The following is an 18125-nucleotide window of genomic DNA, read 5'->3' on the forward strand; positions in this document are numbered from 1 at the left end:
GGAGTTCCAGTTTTTGGATTTAGCAGTAAGAAACATTCTTATTTTCTCTTACTAGTAATGAAAGTTTGTGATAAACATAGAAAAAATATTTGGAGATTAAAAATATTCTACTTAACAATGGGTGTGCTCTTAGAAAGAAAGATTATATGAAAGCCACTGACTCTGCTTTTATTAATATCATTCATATAGAGGTAATTATGTGGCAGATAAAACAATCTTGCCTTATATTCCCATGATTAACACGAATTAAGAAAAGCCAAATTCCAATGAATTTGGATCTTTCCCAATGACCTGGTATCGCTGAGTTAGCAATGGGCTGTTTTTGTAGTAATGGGCTCCTCTAGTGCTGTTATTAAAAGCACCAGTACTATAAGCAATGGTTTCCACTTTTGTTCTATCAGTTCTGCTGACACTCATAAAAGATACAAGGATCTGTGATGTCTGGAACAATTTGATTCATTAGAGTGCAGGTTTATGTTAAATGTACTACCATTCTGCTCAGTAAGTTTCACAGCTAGGCATCTTCATACGCTCACCACACAGAAACAAAACAATCTCCTAGAACTCTTTGGTATTGAAGCTATAGCTGCTGGTTGTTGTAGAGCAGTGGTTCTCAACCTTCCTAATGCCACGACCCTTTAATACAGTTCCTCATGTTGTGGTGACACCCAACCATAAAATTATTTTCATTGCTACTTCATAACTAATTTTGCTACTGTTATGAATCGTAATGTAAATATCTGATATGCAGGATGTATTTTCATTATTACAAATTGAACATAATTAAAGCATAGTGATTAATCACAAAAACAATATGTAATTATATATGTGTTTTCCGATGGTCTTAGGCGACCCCTGTGAAAGGGTCGTTCGACCCCCAAAGGGGCCGTGACCCACAGGTTGAGAACCGCCGTAGAGGAACATGAGAGAGGGAAAAAAGGAAAAAAGAAAAGGAAAGATTGGAGTTTTAATTCTTTCCCTCTATCTATACTTACTGAAAGGTTTTAACTCATGGCTGCCCTATGGATCATAGAAAATAGAGGAATAACACTGTCTGGATAAAAGGATTTGGCTGTTTGCATGACCTGTTTCATATTCATTAAAAGTCTGATACCAACCAGATGCCCCACAATGATGATAAATTTAATTTATTTCCAATTTCTCAACCTCTTCTACAGATTCAGGCAGCATAGTCACAGCCATTAGCTAGTCACAGCCACTGAGCCTAGATGAATCATTGAAGGAATGGAATTGATCCGGCAGATAGATTGCAGTGCCCAGTTAAGAGTCTCCTAAGAAGGGAGATGGCAGATATCCAACATCAAATAGATGATGAAATGGCCATTTCCATTAAGGGAACATCACATCACAGATATTAATTAGGAGGCTCTATAATAGAGTTAAGAGGATGTGGGGGGGGGGGAATGCTGAGTTAAAAGTCACCCCGGATGTCCTTAGCCTGAAGCAATTATAGATATGAAGGTGAGTCATGGATCTGCAATTTTCCATCTATTTTACAGTGCCTATAGATAAGTTAGAGACCAGACATAGTTCCAGAGTGATGGAATTTTTCAGATTGGAGACAAACTATCTTTTTTTAAATTGATTTGAGAGACAGAGCGGAAAGGAGAGAGAGAGAGAGAGAGAGAGAGAGAGAGAGAGAGAGAGAGAGAGAGAGAGAGAGAGAGAGAGAGAAATATCGATGTGAGAGAGAAACATCCACCAGTTGCCTGCCGTCCGTGCCCATATGTGCCCTGGGGATGGAACCCGCAACCGGGGTATGTGCCCTAACCAGGAATCGAACCCACCACATTCTGGTGTAGGAGATGATGCTCCAACCAACAGAGCCACACCAGCCAGGGCTGGGGACAAACTATCTTTAAAAAGAGGAAAAGAAAAATCTACTATTTTCCTTGTACATGGAAATTACATCCTTTATTTACAGCAACATTAATATAGGTGGCAAGAGACTTACTTCTTTCCCAGTATAAGAGAAATGAAGGAAATAAAACAAATTAGCTTTGAGCTTAAATGCCCAGCATTCTACCAACTTTTTTTTATTTCAAACATGTTACAGCTGACCTTTGAAAAACATGGGGATTAGAGATACCAACACCCCCACATGGTTATAACTCTTAACTCCCTAAAAACTTAACTACTAATAGCCTATTGACTGGAAGCCTTGTCGATAATATAAACAGTTGGTTAACATATATTTTGTATATTATATACTGTATTCTTATAATAATGTAAGATAGAGAAAAAATGTTACTAAGAAAATACATAAGGAAGAGAAAAATACATTTACAGGACTGTACGATATTTATTGGTATCATAAGTTTATAGTCTGTTTACAAAATGAATCATCTGTCAGTACCTACATCGCATTGTCTCGTATGATATATAGACACTGTAGACATTATATGTATTACTAACACTAGGCATCAAAACTGAAAAGATGGAGACATGTAATACTTTCAACAATAAACAATTATTTAAAAAGATAACATGAAAAGATTCATGCATTAATAACAAAGAAGCAGCAAATACGATTGTTTTATGGTAGCCTTGTGCAACTGATACAACTGCTTCACAATAGTAAGGAAATCTCTACAAAATTTTGATATATTTATGTTTTAAAATCCATGTATAAGTGGACCAGTGTAGTTGAAACCTATATTGTTCAAGGATTAACTATAGATTCATCTAAAATATTGATTTTGGAATCTTCAGTTCAAATCTAGCTTATCTGCTTAAACTTCTTTTAAAGTATTAATTAATACATCTAAATGTTGGAGATGATCACATTCCATACCTTCAGAGCTCTCTAAAACAGTGTAAGACTAATATTCAAAGTATTAGCCCAGCAATGGAATTACGACAGTTTAAATTTTTGTTCTGTAATTCCTTGTACTCTCTTCTTTCCTCATGTCTTTCAACTACATTCTCTGTATCTGCATGTGTAATAAACAACATATAAATATAGCTAAATCAATGAGACAACACAGAATAAAAGGGTTTTATATCTTTCCATTTCATTACAATTGGATCACAACCTCCATCCAAGAAGAAATTCCTTTGCCAAGGTTCAATTTTTATTTCTTACACACACTCAGACAATTAATAGTTGTTATTTTTTGCCTTTCCACATCAAAACAGCAGACTCACAATTCCTATATAATAAAAGCCTAATAAGCAAATTGACTGACCGGCAGAATAACCAGTCGCTATGATGCGCACTGACCACTAGGGGGCAGACGATCAACACAGGAGCTGCCCCTAGCCCGCAGGCCAGCCAACGTGGGTGCCACTGGGGGACTCCTGATTGTCCCGCTGGTTGCCCCACAGATCAGCCCTGATTGCTGGCCAGGCTTAGGGACCCTACCCGTGCATGAATCTCGTGCACTGGGCCTCTAGTGATATTATAAAAAAATAGCATAGGAATTCTAAATGATGTGGAATAACTTGTTGAAAGCCTTTTTACAAACAAGTACTTGTGAAAGATAACATATCAGCAAAAATGATGGTGTGAAACTTCTGAAAATTCTCTCCTCTGTAATTTTTACACTGGTAAAAATTGTGAGGATCAACAATTTCTGAACTGTGGGAGTTAATCAAAGGCTAAAAGCAATACAAGTAATGTTTATTAAAAGAAAATTGACTAAATCTTGGTAAAAAGAGTGGGTTTTGTGGTGTTTTTTAACTTGCCCTCCCACTCTCCGAAGCTCTGTGGTAGCCTTAAAACCCAACAGCTTGTAATCACAGTGAAAACCAGCAGCCTGGTATCCACGAGAGGTGGTAGAAGAGGGCTGATGCTCCTTCAAAGCCCCATTCTCAGAGAATTGCCATCATATAACCTGTCTGGTGGTTCCCTGGAAGACCTCACTCACAAGACTAACTTTATTTGACCTGAATTAGAGCTTGCCCTGTAGAAAAAGCCTAATACAGACAGTCCTCAGGTTACGTCGGACTAGACATACGTTGTTTCGTGGTTATGTTGCCATCTCCCATTTATTTATAAAAAAAAAAAAGTTCCGTCATTTCGATGTATGTACCTATGTGCTTTATGTTTTTTATTATTTATTTACCACAAGTAAAGGTCAGGAATTATCTTTCTTTTAAATTTTTTTTGCTGTTTGACTTCATTACTGCTATGTATGTGCTCCATGTGAGTGACATAGGTGCTTATGTAGGTGGGTTCCGACTTACGGCGAAAATCGCCTTATGTCGCATCGCACCGTAGGCTAATATGCAAATCAACCATATGGTGGATGGACCTGTCGCTATGACGCGCACTGACCACCATGGGGCAGACGCTCAATGTAGGAGCTGCCCCCTGGTGGCCAGTGCACTTACACAGGGGGAGCGCCGCTCAGCCAGAAGCCCGGCTCATGGCTGGCGAGAGCAGTGGCGGTGGTGGGAGCCTCTCCCACCTGTGGCAGCGCTAAGGAGGTCCAACTGCCAGCTTAGGCCTGCTCCTGAGCGGGCCTAAGCCATCAGTCAGACATTCTCTGAGGGCTCCCTGACTGTGAGAGGGTGCAGGCCAGGCTGAGGGACTTTCCCCTCCCCCAAGTGAATGAATTTCATGCACCAGGCCTCTAATAGGAAAAATAAAGAATAAAGAAAAATGAACAGAGTTTTAGAGAGCAATGGGACACCATCAAATGTGCATAATGAGAGCCCCAGAGGGAGCAGAGAGAAAGAGGCAGAAAGAATATCTGAAGAAACGATGACCAAATATTTACCAAATTTATCAAAACATTCAACAAGCTCAATGAACTCCAAAGTGGCTAGTCAAATGGACCCATACCTAAAAACATCATAATCAAGCGATGGAAAGACAGAGACAAAGAATCTTGAAAGCAAAATAAAATTTAGATACTCTCCTGAAGGTTGCCTACAAATGTACCTGAGGGAAATAGTGTGGTTTTAAGATGAGACTTCCAAGTCTTAGTTCTGTCATGTACCCCTTTGGAGGTGAATCAGTTGAATATATATATTTTTTGTTTTCTTTTTAAATACGTTTGTATTGATTTAGAGAGAAAGGGAGAAGAGAAATATTGATGATAAAGAAACATCGATCGGCTGCCTCCTGCACTCCCTCTACTGGGGATCGAGCCTGAACCTGGGCATGTACCCTGGTCAGGAATCAAACCTGCGACCACTTGGTGCATGGTATGATATGCTCAACCAACTGAGCCACACTGGCCAGAGAGTTAAGTATAAATTTGATATAACTCATAGGGGATGGTTTTTCTCCCTTTATAATCTTTGGGGCTAACAATCAACCAAATTCTCCAATCCAGTTGAATGTTTGGTCTCCTACATCACTCTCAAAGCAGCAACAGATTAAAAAATAAAGTAACAAATTCTCTTTTGCAGGGAAAAAAAAGTATCATCAATTGATGAGTAATTATGGCTTTTATGTGAGAATGTTCTTTCAGGTACTTGAATTAAAGGCTTAACTTACCTAAGGTAACTAATTAAGAGTTTCTTAAGAGCTATTACTTTTTGTAGCTCACTCACAAGAAAATACTAAGACATAGTGATATTTCAATTTAAAAAAAAGTAAATAAAGATAAAAATTTTAATCTCAATAATAGACCTAAAGTATAAATTTGACTCTCTTTTTCATTAACTTAAATCAAGGACAGGTACTAAGATAGTCATACGTTTTCTCTTAGTATTAGAAATGAGGGTAACCATAAGGTTCCTGATTTATTTCTCTTCTTTATAGCTCACTAGTATACTAACTCTCTCCAAACACTGTAACTTTGCTTTTTGCATTTATATATTGTCATCATATTGAATTATAACAAATCACTTTGGAAATACAATAGAAGAAGAATAATAGAATACATGCTCAAAGTCCTATCATTTTCTTATTTTTAGGGCATTACATCATAAAAATTCAAACTGGAAGATAACTGAATAGTTTTTATCCTTGTTTCTAGATAATGATGCCTAGGGGAAAAAAAGGAGAGGATAAAATATCTTACTCAAGATCAGGCAAATAAAACTACAGTTGATGGTGGGGGCTTGCCTGGGCTGGGAAGGGATGGGGGGGGGGGGATCAATTGGGGGAAAAGGAAACATATGTAAAACTGCAGACAATAAAAAAATAAAATAATAATAATAATGAAAATAAATAAATAAAATCTTCAAAAACAAAACAAACAAACAAACTACAGTTGATTACTGAACCACAAGCTTGAACTGCCCGGTGCCACTTAATAGTATATGTGGATTTTTGATCCGTTTGGGATTCTGCAGATGCAGAGGGCCACTGCATGCACTGATCTATGCCATTTTATAGGGGACTTGAGTATCCTCAGGTTTTGGTATGTGCAGGGGGTCCTGGAACCAATACCGAGGGACAACTTAAATTTTGGGGAAATAAAAATTATCTGTGAATTTTTGACTGCATGGAGTTGGGAGTGTGGGTTGGTATTCAAGGGCCAACTGTGTAACAACTTCAAAACACCAAATATAAATGAATGAATAACAATACTGGGACTAATGCCCATGGCAGAGAAAAGCTTATCTGAGTGGCCTCTAGTTTTCATGATATGTATTCATAGATTATCCCAAACTAACCTGTGATGATAAGACATTCATTGTGATCCAGCACCTCAGTAAAGAGCCGTGAAACAATCAACTCGGGGTTGATTAAAAAGCGAATTTCTTCTTGCACAAGTCCAGCACTGGTTACACCACCTCCAACAAAACGGTTTGCAAAATCCACCTATTTGGAAAAATGTGGCATGTTAAATGATGATCTAAAATACCTACATAAATGATACACAAGTATACCACCTCTAATCTCTAATCTTGCTTTCCTTTCCTATATAAATCAACCCCAAGTTAGTAATCTTTTCAGGAAGAATAGGTTGTGGTTGCCTGCACTCTTTCCACCTCACTGCAGTTAACATCTCTTCGTATTTCTTTAGATCTAAAACCTTAGAAGGAACCTAGAAAATGGAGCTTTTAGGCAAAAGACTCAATGTAATTATATGGATTTTCGTTTATAAACCGTTTGTGTTCCAAGGACCACAAATCAAGAAAGGCTGTATCTGGAAAGTTCTCTAGATCATTTCCCCACCATTCACTACTCAATTTCCATTTATGTATTGCATAGACTTTAATGTAACTATACCTTTCTTATATAATATGGCAATCAAAAACTTGTTCTTAAAGAACTTTAAAGTTCAGTAATTGACCTTTTTTGGGGTAAACTTTCCTTCTATGGTAGAATAAAGGGGTAGGAACTTTGTCCTTCTAAATTCAGTTGCAAACTCCCAACTACATGAACATTACAAACTATTTTTTAAAAATATACCTAAGGAAATAAATGAAGAACAAAACCTAGTTTAACAATAAAGATTCAACAAAATATTTCCAATTTAGTTTAAAACTATACATAAGCTTCCTGTGGAATACTAAGATTGGATCCTCAAGCTCCTATTAATAATGGTGATTATACAATCCTCAAGAGAAAGCAAACTCAACTTGCCATCATTATTTGTTTGTCTTAGACTTACTAAGCACTCCAAGATGTCATACAACGCTAGGAATTATGAGGAAATATGTAAGAAATGGTTTCCAACTTTGCCTTAGATTACTCTATTTGAGGAGTTATATTACACACTTATATACAACTGTGCACACACATAACCATACCCATACAAAAAAAACCCAGAATTCAGTTAAGTAGTGTTAAGAGAGGCTTATATACTGTGTAAGAAAACCACATTCCTGTATCTCCCCTTTAACTTCACACTGCTACCAAACTCACTACACTCTGACACCAAATGTGTGATATTGGACACATCAAGCAATTCTGCGACACCACCTAGGTGTCCAATTCAGTTTTGACACTATCTGCCTAGCATTAGCATCGGATTTCAAAAGCTAAGGGTTCAGTCCCACAAGACTGCCCAACGTCAGATGCCAATCGTAAGTCCTAACTTCTAGTTGACTGCTTAATAGGGGTTTCCATGACCCCCTCCTGGGGTTTGATAATTTGCCAGAGGAGCTCACAGAACTCAAGATAATGCTCACTTACATTTACTGGTTTATTACAAGGTTATAATAAAGGACACAGGTGAACAGCAAAATGAAGAGATACACAGGGCTAGGTATTTGGGAAGGGGCACAGAATTTCCAGGCAAGTCATTCTTCCCACAAGTCACTCACTCTCCTAGTACCTCCACATGTTCACCAACCTGGAAGCTCTCTGAATTCCAGACTTTTGGGATTTTTATGGAAGCTACAGCATGTAGGCGTGATTGATCATGAACTCAGTCTCCAGTACCATTCCCTTTCCCAGAGGACGAGAGGTCAGGTAGAGAGTTCCAAACTTCTAAGCATGGCTTTGGCTTTCTGGTGACCAGCCCCGTTCCTGAAGCTATTCAGGAGTCCACCAAGAATCACCTCATTACAACAAAAGACACTCACTCCTGTGACACAGAAAATTCCAAGGGATTTAGGAGCTCTGTGTCAAAACCAAAGACCAAATCCTATATAATAAAAGTGTAGTAGGCAAACTGTCTCCTCTACCAGGAGTTAGTCCGGGAGTTTGACCAGGGGGCGGGGCCAGCTGGGGGAAGGGAGGGAGGCCCTGGCGGCAGCAGGCAGCCAGGAGAAAGGAGGGAGTGCCCAGGCAGCAGCTGGCAGCCACTAGGGACCCTACCAGTACATGAATTTCGTGCACTGGGCCTCTAGTATTAGAATACAAGATGCTCCTTGTGCTCTCATTACTTACATAGCTACCCGGGTTTTAGGAGCTCCATGCCAAAAGCTGGGGCAGAGACATATAAATATATATATTTTTTATTATTATTTTACATATCTTTTCAAATATAAGATTTCTTAAAATTTGTTCTCTAAAGCAATTATGACATTAAATGATAATCTGAAACCTATTTTACAAAAGAGTAAAACAAGAATATGAATCTTTTGATATGGAAAAATATGAGAAAAGACAGAAATTAACAGAAGGCAAAGTATTATTTAAGTATAGAAGAACTTGGAAAACACTGAAAATTACAATTAGACAAGTTCTTGAGATGAGTTACCACAGAGAATCATATACATTTGGATTTATATTCTGGCATACTAAATCAATGCTAAAAAACAGTTACTCTTTAGCTATCATAGAAAAATTAGAGGCCTGGTGCACAGATTCGTGCACACTAAAAGCAAATTAATTAGAAGGTGGCTGGCGGGGTGGGACTGAGCGAGACGAACCAGACACACCCTGGAGCCAACCTCCCATGGCCCCTCCCTGGCCAGCTGCACCTGCGGCCATCTTCTTCTTCTTTTTAAAAATATTTTATTGATTTTTTTACAGAGAGGAAGAGAGAGGGATAGAGAATTAGAAACATTGATGAGAGAGAAAATCGACCAGCTGCTTCCTGCACACCTCCTACTGGGGATGTGCCCGCAACCAAGGTACATGCCCTTGACCAGAATCGAACCTGGTACCTTTCAGTCCACAGGCCGAGGCTCTCTCCACTGAGCTAAACCAGTTAGGGCACTACCTTCTAATTAGTAGCAAGTGCCACCTGTGGTTTGTAGGTCGTCTGCAGAGTGCGCGGGGTCCCTCTGGCAGGTAGGGTCCCTCGGTCTGGCCTGCGGGGATCAGGCCGGAACCAACAGCCCAACATCCTCTGAGGGGTCCCTGAGTGCAAGAGGGCATTCTGCAAAGTTACTGTTACTCGGCAGCTCCTGCATTGAGTGTCTGCCCCCTGGTGGTCATTGGGCATCATAGCTACCAGTTGGAAGGTCAAACAGTCAGACCAGCAGTCGCCAATCGGTGGTCCCTGGACTACTGTCTGTCTGTGAGGTCCGAAAGGTTGGTGACTGCTGGTTCAGACAGTCACTTAGGCTTTTATATATATATATATAGATAATTTTAGTTAAACTTGTCCATTGATTAGAATTAGTTACCTACTACATAATGAGGTCTTTATGCACTGGGTGATTTATGGCTTAAACTGTTCAATTCAACAAATACTGACTGAATCTTGTGCTGGGAATCATAGGATGCAAAGATGAGTAAGACAGTTTCAAAGCATTTACAATCTACCCAGGAGTCAGGCACATAAGCAGAATGATAGAATAATTATTAAAGAACTTATTAGCACTAAATTGATAATGCCTAAATAATATATATATATATGAAAGCCTAAGTGACCATTACAATTGAACAACCAAAATGACCAGTCACTATGATGTGTACTGACCACCAGGGGGCAGACGCTCAATGCAGGAGCTGCCCCCCTGGTGGTCAGTGCACTCCTGCTGGGCTCATGGCTGGCAAGCACAGCTGCGGCAGCGGGAGCCTCTCCCGCCTCTGCGGCAGCACTACGGAGTGGCAGCACGGCCAGCGCAGTGGGGCGGGATGAGCGGCAGCAGAGCTGTGTCCAGCCCCAGCTAGGGCTCCTCCCCAGCCGCCTGCTGCTTTGGCACTGCTACATCCCTCGGGGGGATGTCGGACTGCTGGGTTCCGGCCCGATTGCAAGAGGGCACAGGCCAGGCTGAGGGACCCCACTGGTGCATGATCCCATGCACTAGGCCTCTAGTACAATGAAATAAAATAAGCATGGGAAGGAGAATAGAGAGCATTACAAGAGGACGTGTCATTCAATCTGGATTTTGCTGATTTTCAGGCTGAGGGACATAGGAGAAACCAAAAGTAAGGAGCTGTCTGAGGAGAATGGAAGCAGACTCCTCATGCGTGTTTGTAATGTAGAGTATGGGGAGGGTTATAGTGGTGATGAAGTGATCTGGGGTCCAGGAAATTTTTACTTAATTCTGAAGGTTCTAGAAAAGATTCTAAAAAAGAAAAGTAACAACAAAGAACCTGGACTTTAGGAAGATAATTCAGGGTAAAGTTTAAAGAATAAACCGAAAAAGTATAAAATTAAAAGTGGAGGCTGATTAGGTGACTACTGGATAGTTTATACAAGCTATATTAGTTCCTCAAATAGGTCAGTGGAAGGAAAGTGAAGGAAAGAAAGAGAGATGCAGCAAAGAAATAAAATGGACAGCACTTAAAAATTGAGAGACTAAGTATAATGGTATTATAAATAAAAATAAAAAACAAAGAAGGTTTGAGATTAGCAAAACTTAATTTTTACTGGAACGAGGTAAATAATCAAAATAGAAAGATAAGCTCTACCCAACTTATGTACTACTTGGTAATGATAAATGAAATACATTCTGTGTACATGCTATAATAAAAGGCCAACATTTATTACTTGATAGTTATTCACACAAATACACTAAACTCAATATGCCTGAAAGCAGGAGGAGTCTTTTAGAAAATCAAAGTTTCTACTACATAAAAAGTTCCTAATAAAAGGCTACTACAGGTGAGAAACTGGTTCCAGTACATGAAAACAGCATGTGAGTGCTTCTTTATTTTTAGCTAGTCATTTTCCAACTCACTTTAAAGCTACTTGTTCAGATTACTCAGTGTCTGAATTATAACTTGATGAAAAGCGAGAAATGATAACACTCCTTAGAGGTTTTGTTGTTGTTGCCATTCAGCATAATGTAATTAGTATGCTACACAAGAAGCTTTGTGGCACTGCAATACAATATTCCCTGACCTCCTGGGGATACATGGCATGAGGAGGGAGCACAATTAATAGAAGCCTTTATGGTATTCTCTTAATCTACTGAGGTTTCATATTTCTTCTATAATATGTTCCAGGAAAGTGGGGAGAATCTCAACTTTGAATGTTGTTAAGTAATTCCTTGTTGAATTGTGCTGTAATGAAAGGTCAGCATTCCTGCAGTGCTAACTAGCAGGAGCTTTGTTAATTTTTGTGTGCATTAAGACTCCCTCAGTTAACACAAGACTTTAACGTAGGAAAGAATGTCATCAAGATGAAAATGTGGGAAAAAGTGATATTCATTTGAAACAAATTTTAACCATATTTTAAAATTATTGTTTTAAATAGAAAGGTACTGATTAAATACAAATTTAAAACAAATTTTAAGTATAGGACAAATATTAATTCAGTTATCCTAAGCATTTTTATTAACTCAAACTAGAGGCCCAGTGAACGAATTCGGGCACAGGTGGTCCTTGGCCTGGCCAGCGATCGGGGCCGATTGGGGCCGTCTCGCCCAGTCCCGATTGGGGCCAGCCAGCTAGGGGGAGGGACCACGGGAGGTTGGCCCGCAAGGGGGAAGGAGGGGGACCGCGAGAGGTTGGCTGTAGAAGCGCACTGACCACCAGGGGGCAGCTCCTGCGTTGAGCATCTGCCCCCTGGTGGTCAGTGCGCACCATAGTGACCGGTTGTTTAGGCTCTTATATATATATAGACTAATGGCCCGGTGCACGAAATTCGTGCAGGGGTGTGGAGGGTTCCTCAGCCTGGCCTGCACCCTCTACAATCTGGGACCCCTCGGGGGATGTCCGACTGCCGGTTTAGGCCCATAGGGATCGGGCCTAGACTGGCAGCCAGACATCCCTCTCACAATCCGGGACTGCTGGCTCCCAACCGCTCACCTGCCTGTCTGCCTGATTGCCCCTAACTGCCCTCCCCTGCTGACCCGGTCGCCCCCAATTGCCCTCCCCTGCCGACCCGGTCGCCCCCAATTGCCCTCCCCTGACGGCTTGGCCCCCCTTAACTGCCCTCCCCTGCAGGCCTGGTCGTTCCCAACTGACCTCCCCTGCCAGCCTGGTCGCCCCTAACTGTCCTCCCCTGCAGGCCTGTTTCCGGCCCCCCCCCCCCCAACTGCCCTTCCCTGCTGGCCTGGTTGCCCCCAACTACCCTCCCCTGCTGGCCTGGTCGCCCCTAACTGCCCTCCCCTGCCAGCCATCTTGTGATGGTCAATTTGCATATTACCTCTTTATTATATAAGATTATTGTATTATTTTCCATGCAAACAACTGCAAACCTACTTTTGCCACACTCTGTAAATGCAACAAATAAGGACTGAAGAAGAAAAATCAGCCATTCCCACTATGAGATGATACACAAGATTCTTTCAGAGAAAATTGATACTACAATGCTCTTATAAATGGGATAAGAACAAAAGTCACTAACATTTTCTCTTATTAGTGATTGTAAGTAAAAATCACTTTAAAGCAAAGGAAAACAGGTATTCAGGTTAGGTCAGGGGTCCTCAAACTTTTTAAACGGGGCCAGTCCACTGTCCCTCAGACCGTTGGAGGGCCGGACTATAGTTTAAAAAAAAACTATGAACAAATTCCTATGCACACTGCACATATCTTATTTTGAAGTAAAAAAACAAAACGGGAACAAATACAATATTTGTATTTGCATTTGCATGTGGCCCGCGGGCTGTAGTTTGAGGTCCCCTGGGTTAGGTTTTATCAATTTAAAGCTAGATACACAGGGTGTTTTACTTGTTGACACCTTTTCTCAAAAATATTATTTTAAATAAAGGCAGTAACACAAAATAATAACAAAGATTGAGAGATGGACAAAATTACCTGCTCTACAACTGAGAAAAGACAGCAGATCTACAACAGAGAAAAGTCAGCAAGCATAGTGGGTTCACGTGCCTATAATGATTACATATGGGAGAAAGGACTTTCTTATCAATCAGTTTTAGACGTCTGTCTCCTAAACCTAAACAAGTTTGGTGGCAGAAAAACATCTCAAGCTGGTCATCATTTAGGGCAGAGCAAGAGCCTTTAAAGAAAAAGAACAAAACCGTCCTGTGACAGCTTGTCAAGACCATACCCTGGGAACTTCATCCACTGTCAATCCACAATCTATGTCTGAACCAAGAGGTCTGATGTTGTCCAGATCTTGGGATTTACTGTCAAAGGCTTTTTAAAAAAGAGGTTCATGTAAGAAACAGAGAGTGTATGCTGGCAAGTAACAATATTACCACAGCTGTCAAGATGATCTGTTTGGTGTTTTTCTCCATTCTGCTATCGTGCTTCTTTGCATTAAATCAGAAGATAAATAAACAGCTTTCAAACGCTTTTTGCTGTCAAAAGCTTGACAAAAGTCCCAAACACAAGCATGCTGCTGGGATTCACCCACCTGTAGCATGCCTTGACCATTTCCTTCTATGGTACCTTCATAAGTGACATGCAGTCGAGTCAATGGTTTTTCACACCTATAAGGAAAAAAAATTCCCTTATTTATTTTTTTAATGACAGGTATTCACTACAGAAGAATTTTAAAATATAAATGATCTATTAAAAAATTTGAAAGCACTCCAAATTTCAAAAGCCAGAAACAGATGCCTACTGTTAACATTCTTGGTACAGAAACAAACATTTTCAAATTCAAATATATAAATATACATTTTTAAATTAAAATGATATAATATACTTTTTTGAAACCTGTTATTCCCTACAAAGTATCAAAGTCTTTCCTCTTTAAGTGTTGAAAACTTAAAATATAAAAGAATTAAGATCTATAAAATTTTATTATTATCCTAGAGTTGACAACCGAATAAAAAATAAAGAAAAAGTTGGTAATAAATCACATATGATTCTCAGATGGGCTCTATTTTCACTAGTTTGATAACTGTGTGTGTCGGGGGGATATGTCTTGATGAAAATATATGCCACAGAAATTCTGATCTATAGTATTTTTATATTAATAAAATTGATAGATGAGCCTACTACCGGTAAGTCACAATTATTTTCTTTCATTTCCATACACCATGGTCACTAAGGTGTTTATGAAGTTCAGGACACACTACACCTTAGCATATTCAATATTTTAAGTGGAAGAGGTTTGAGAAAACAGCAGAAGAAGGTCACTTGAACCTCCCTTCTTCCCTGAAACAGGCTATGAACCCTCATGTGAGAGGTACCTTCCTTATACCCAGAGGAAAACAGCATCCTTATCTTTAAACACAAAGGGATCCCAAAAAGAATCCAAGCAAAGACAAAGGGGCCATGGTATCTCCAACAGTTTACTATAATTGCCTCCTACCCCTCAATCCATCCACAACTGTCTACTCTCCATCAAACCTAGCCTAAAAGTACAGATGTCTATTTCTTTAGGTCTTCCTTTCCTTATGAAGGCTCCCATGTCATGTAAACTTATATAAAATAAATTTGTATGCTTTTCTCCTGTTAATCTGTTTGGTCAGTTTAATTTTCAGACCCAAGGAAAAACTTTTTTCTTCATTAGAGTGTTTATCAGGCTTACATTATATTAAAAAGCCAATTCCATTTGATTAGTTTCATGATGACATTTTTCCTTAGATTTTTCCCTATTAGTTATTATATAAAAATATAAATTATAATAGAATGTAAAAGATGAAACCCAAACTCCTAACTTTTATAAGGGTGGCATTAATTTGGGAAGGGGGATACGGGAATTTATACACACACACACACACACACACACACACACACACTAGAGGCAGTTGCAGGAAGATTCCTGCAAGAAGGGGGCTTCCTTGGGCCTATTCCTGCAAGAACAGGGCTTCCTGAGGCCAGAGCGAAGCCGAGAAGGGAGTGAAGCCCGCCCTTCTCTGCTGCCTCGCTCCCTCCTGTCTCTGCTGCCTCGGCTCTGCTCCTGTATCCGCTGCCTCGGGACACTCCATCGGCGGCGGAGCAGCGAGGCTGGATAGCCGCCGGAGTGGGCAGATCGTGCCTCGCCGCTCGGCCCCGCAGCCCCTGGCCAGGTCGACAAGCCCGAACAATCCAGCGGCCCTCTGGCAGGCCGGGAGCCCTTGGGGGATGTCCACTTGCCAGCGGGAAGCAGGCCTAAGCTGCAGTCGGACATCCTTAGGGCTGCTGAGGAGGCGGGAGAGGCTCCCGCCACGACCGCTGTGCTGGCAGCCGTCAGCCTGGCTTGTGGCTGAGCAGAGATCCACCTGTGGGAGCGCACTAACCACCAGGGGCCAGCTCCAGCATTGAGCATCTGCCCCCTGGTGGTCAGAGTGTGTCATAGTGACCAGTCATTCTGCTGTTAGGGTCAATTTGCATATTACCCTTTCATTATATAGGACTAGAGGCCCGGTGCACAAAAATTTGTGCACTGGCAGGGGGGGTGTGTCCCTCAGCCCCACTTGTGCCCTCTCACAGTCTGGGACCCCTCGGGAGATAATGACCTGCTGGCTTAGGCCTGCTCCCAGGTGGCAGAGGGCAGGCCCAATCCCTAGGTGCCTGCCCCGCAGCCCCTGGTCGGGCTCAGAGCAGGGCCAATTGGGGAGTTGGGGCGCCTCCCCCTGTCATGCACAGAGCAGAGCAGATCGGGAGGTTGCCATGCCACCCCCAGTCACGCTCAGGGTAGGCCCAATTAAGGGGCTGGGGTGCCGCCCCCTGTCACACTCAAGGCAGGGTCGATGGGGAGGTTGTGGCACCACCCCGTCATGCACAGAGCAGGGCAGATCGGGGGGTTGTGGTGCCACCCCTATCACATACAGAGCCGGCTGATCAGGGGGTTGGGGCGGGGCCCCCTGTCACGCACAGAGCAGGGCCTATCAGGGGGGTTGGGGCTCCGTACCCTGTCACACACAGAGTAGGGCCGATCAGGGAGTTGGGGAGCTCCCCCCTGTCATGCACAGAGCAGGGCCAATCAGGGGGTTGGGGAGCTCCCCCCGTCACACTCAGGGCAAGGCCGATGGGGAGGTTGTGGCTCCACCCCGTCACACACAGAGCAGGGCCCATGGGGGGAGGGGGGGTGTTAGGGCGCTGAACCCTGTCACACACAGAGCAGGGCCCATGGGGGGGTTAGGGTGCCGCACCCTGTCACACACAGAGCAGGGCCAATCAGGAGGTTGGGGAGCTCCCCCCTATCAGGCACAGAGCAGGGCCGATCAGGGGGTTGGGGTACCTTCCCCTGTCACGAACAGAGCAGGGCGGATAGGGAGGTTGTGGCCCCGCCTTCTGTCACACACAGAGCCGCAGGGCGATCAGGGGGTTTGGGCGCTACCCCCTGTCACGCTGCTCCAGGGGCCAGGAGGCCTCAAAGTTCTGCTGATCCCGGTGCTGGGAGGCCTCGCGGTTCCGCTTGACACTGGGACAGTGAGGCCTTGCTGCTCCACTGATCCCGGTGCCAGGAGGCCTTGCGGCTCCACTGATCCCGGTGCTGAGAGGCATATTACCCTTCTACTATATAGGATAGAGGCCAGGAGCATAGCCCAGGGCTGGCCAGGGCAGGTGGGAAGCTTGGCTTTCTCCATCGCCTCCTTCTCGCTCCAGCTCCATGGCCACCGCGATCTTAGTTGGGTTAATTTGCATACTCAATCCTGATCGGCCGTTGGGTGTGGCTGGTGGGCGTGGCTTGAGCGTAGCAGAGGGATGGTTAATTTGCATGCTTCCCTTTTATTATATAGGAGATATATACATATACACACACACACACACACACACATATACATATATATATAATTTTTCCTATTGATTTTTAGAGAGAGAAAGGGAAGTAGGGAGGGGGGATGGAGAGAGAGAGAGAGAGAGAGAGAGAGAGGGAAAGGAAGATAGAGATAGAGAGAAACATTGATGTGAGAGAGACACATTGGTTGGTTGCCTCCTGCATGTGTCTGGACTGGGTCAGGGATCGAACCTGCAACTCAGGTATGTGCCCTTGAGTGGGAATCGAACCCACGACCCTTGGGTGGGCAGGCCAATGTTCTAAGCCACACTGGCCAAGGCAACAATTACATATTTTTAAAAACAGTTTAGCTGAGGAAGCACTATTTACTTACTGTGGCTTGCTTTTTTCCTGGTTTCAATGAGTCCAAATACATTTCAGACTGACAGCCTTAAACTCAGAAGGTAAGTCAATATATGTTCTGTTACAAGAGTTTAATTTGTATTAACTCATTTAATCCTCACAACCCTATCACTCCCTCCTTTCACAGATGGGAAAACAAGGCACAGAAAGCAGTCAAGTTACCTGCCCAAGGCTAGTAAATGAAGCAATAAAGATTTAAACCCAGGTAGCCTAAATCAATGGTTCAAGCTCTTAACCAGTATGCAATACTTTTAGAATAAATTACATTATAAATCTCTCATAAAACTGTATTATAAGTTTGACTTTTTAACTTTCTTTTAGGGGGGGAATCCCCACTTTCCTAGTCATTTTATTCCAAAGGAGACCACCTTTGAGGATACTACTGAAAAGCTAAAAAAGCATGATCCAGAAACCTCTGGTTTG

The 18125-nt window shown here is 42.1% G+C and overlaps 1 protein-coding gene across 5 annotated transcripts in view; it reads right to left on the bottom strand.

Annotated features, from left to right (window-relative positions):
- Positions 1-18125, bottom strand: part of PARG (poly(ADP-ribose) glycohydrolase) — a 186767-nt gene that overhangs the window by 40569 nt on the left and 128073 nt on the right. For all 5 annotated transcript variants that reach the window (XR_004975221.1, XM_036356035.1, XM_036356033.1 and 2 more), the window contains 2 exons: positions 14040-14115; positions 6598-6745 (listed from right to left, as the gene is read on the bottom strand). Coding sequence is in view for 4 of the 5 variants with exons in the window: in XM_036356035.1 (XP_036211928.1) it covers positions 6598-6745; positions 14040-14115 (224 nt within the window). In the remaining variant the exon portion in view is untranslated. The remainder of the gene's footprint in view (positions 1-6597; positions 6746-14039; positions 14116-18125) is intronic.

This window comes from Myotis myotis, unplaced genomic scaffold (genome assembly GCF_014108235.1).
Source record: "Myotis myotis isolate mMyoMyo1 unplaced genomic scaffold, mMyoMyo1.p scaffold_m19_p_24, whole genome shotgun sequence".
Taxonomy (NCBI): Eukaryota; Metazoa; Chordata; class Mammalia; order Chiroptera; family Vespertilionidae; genus Myotis; species Myotis myotis.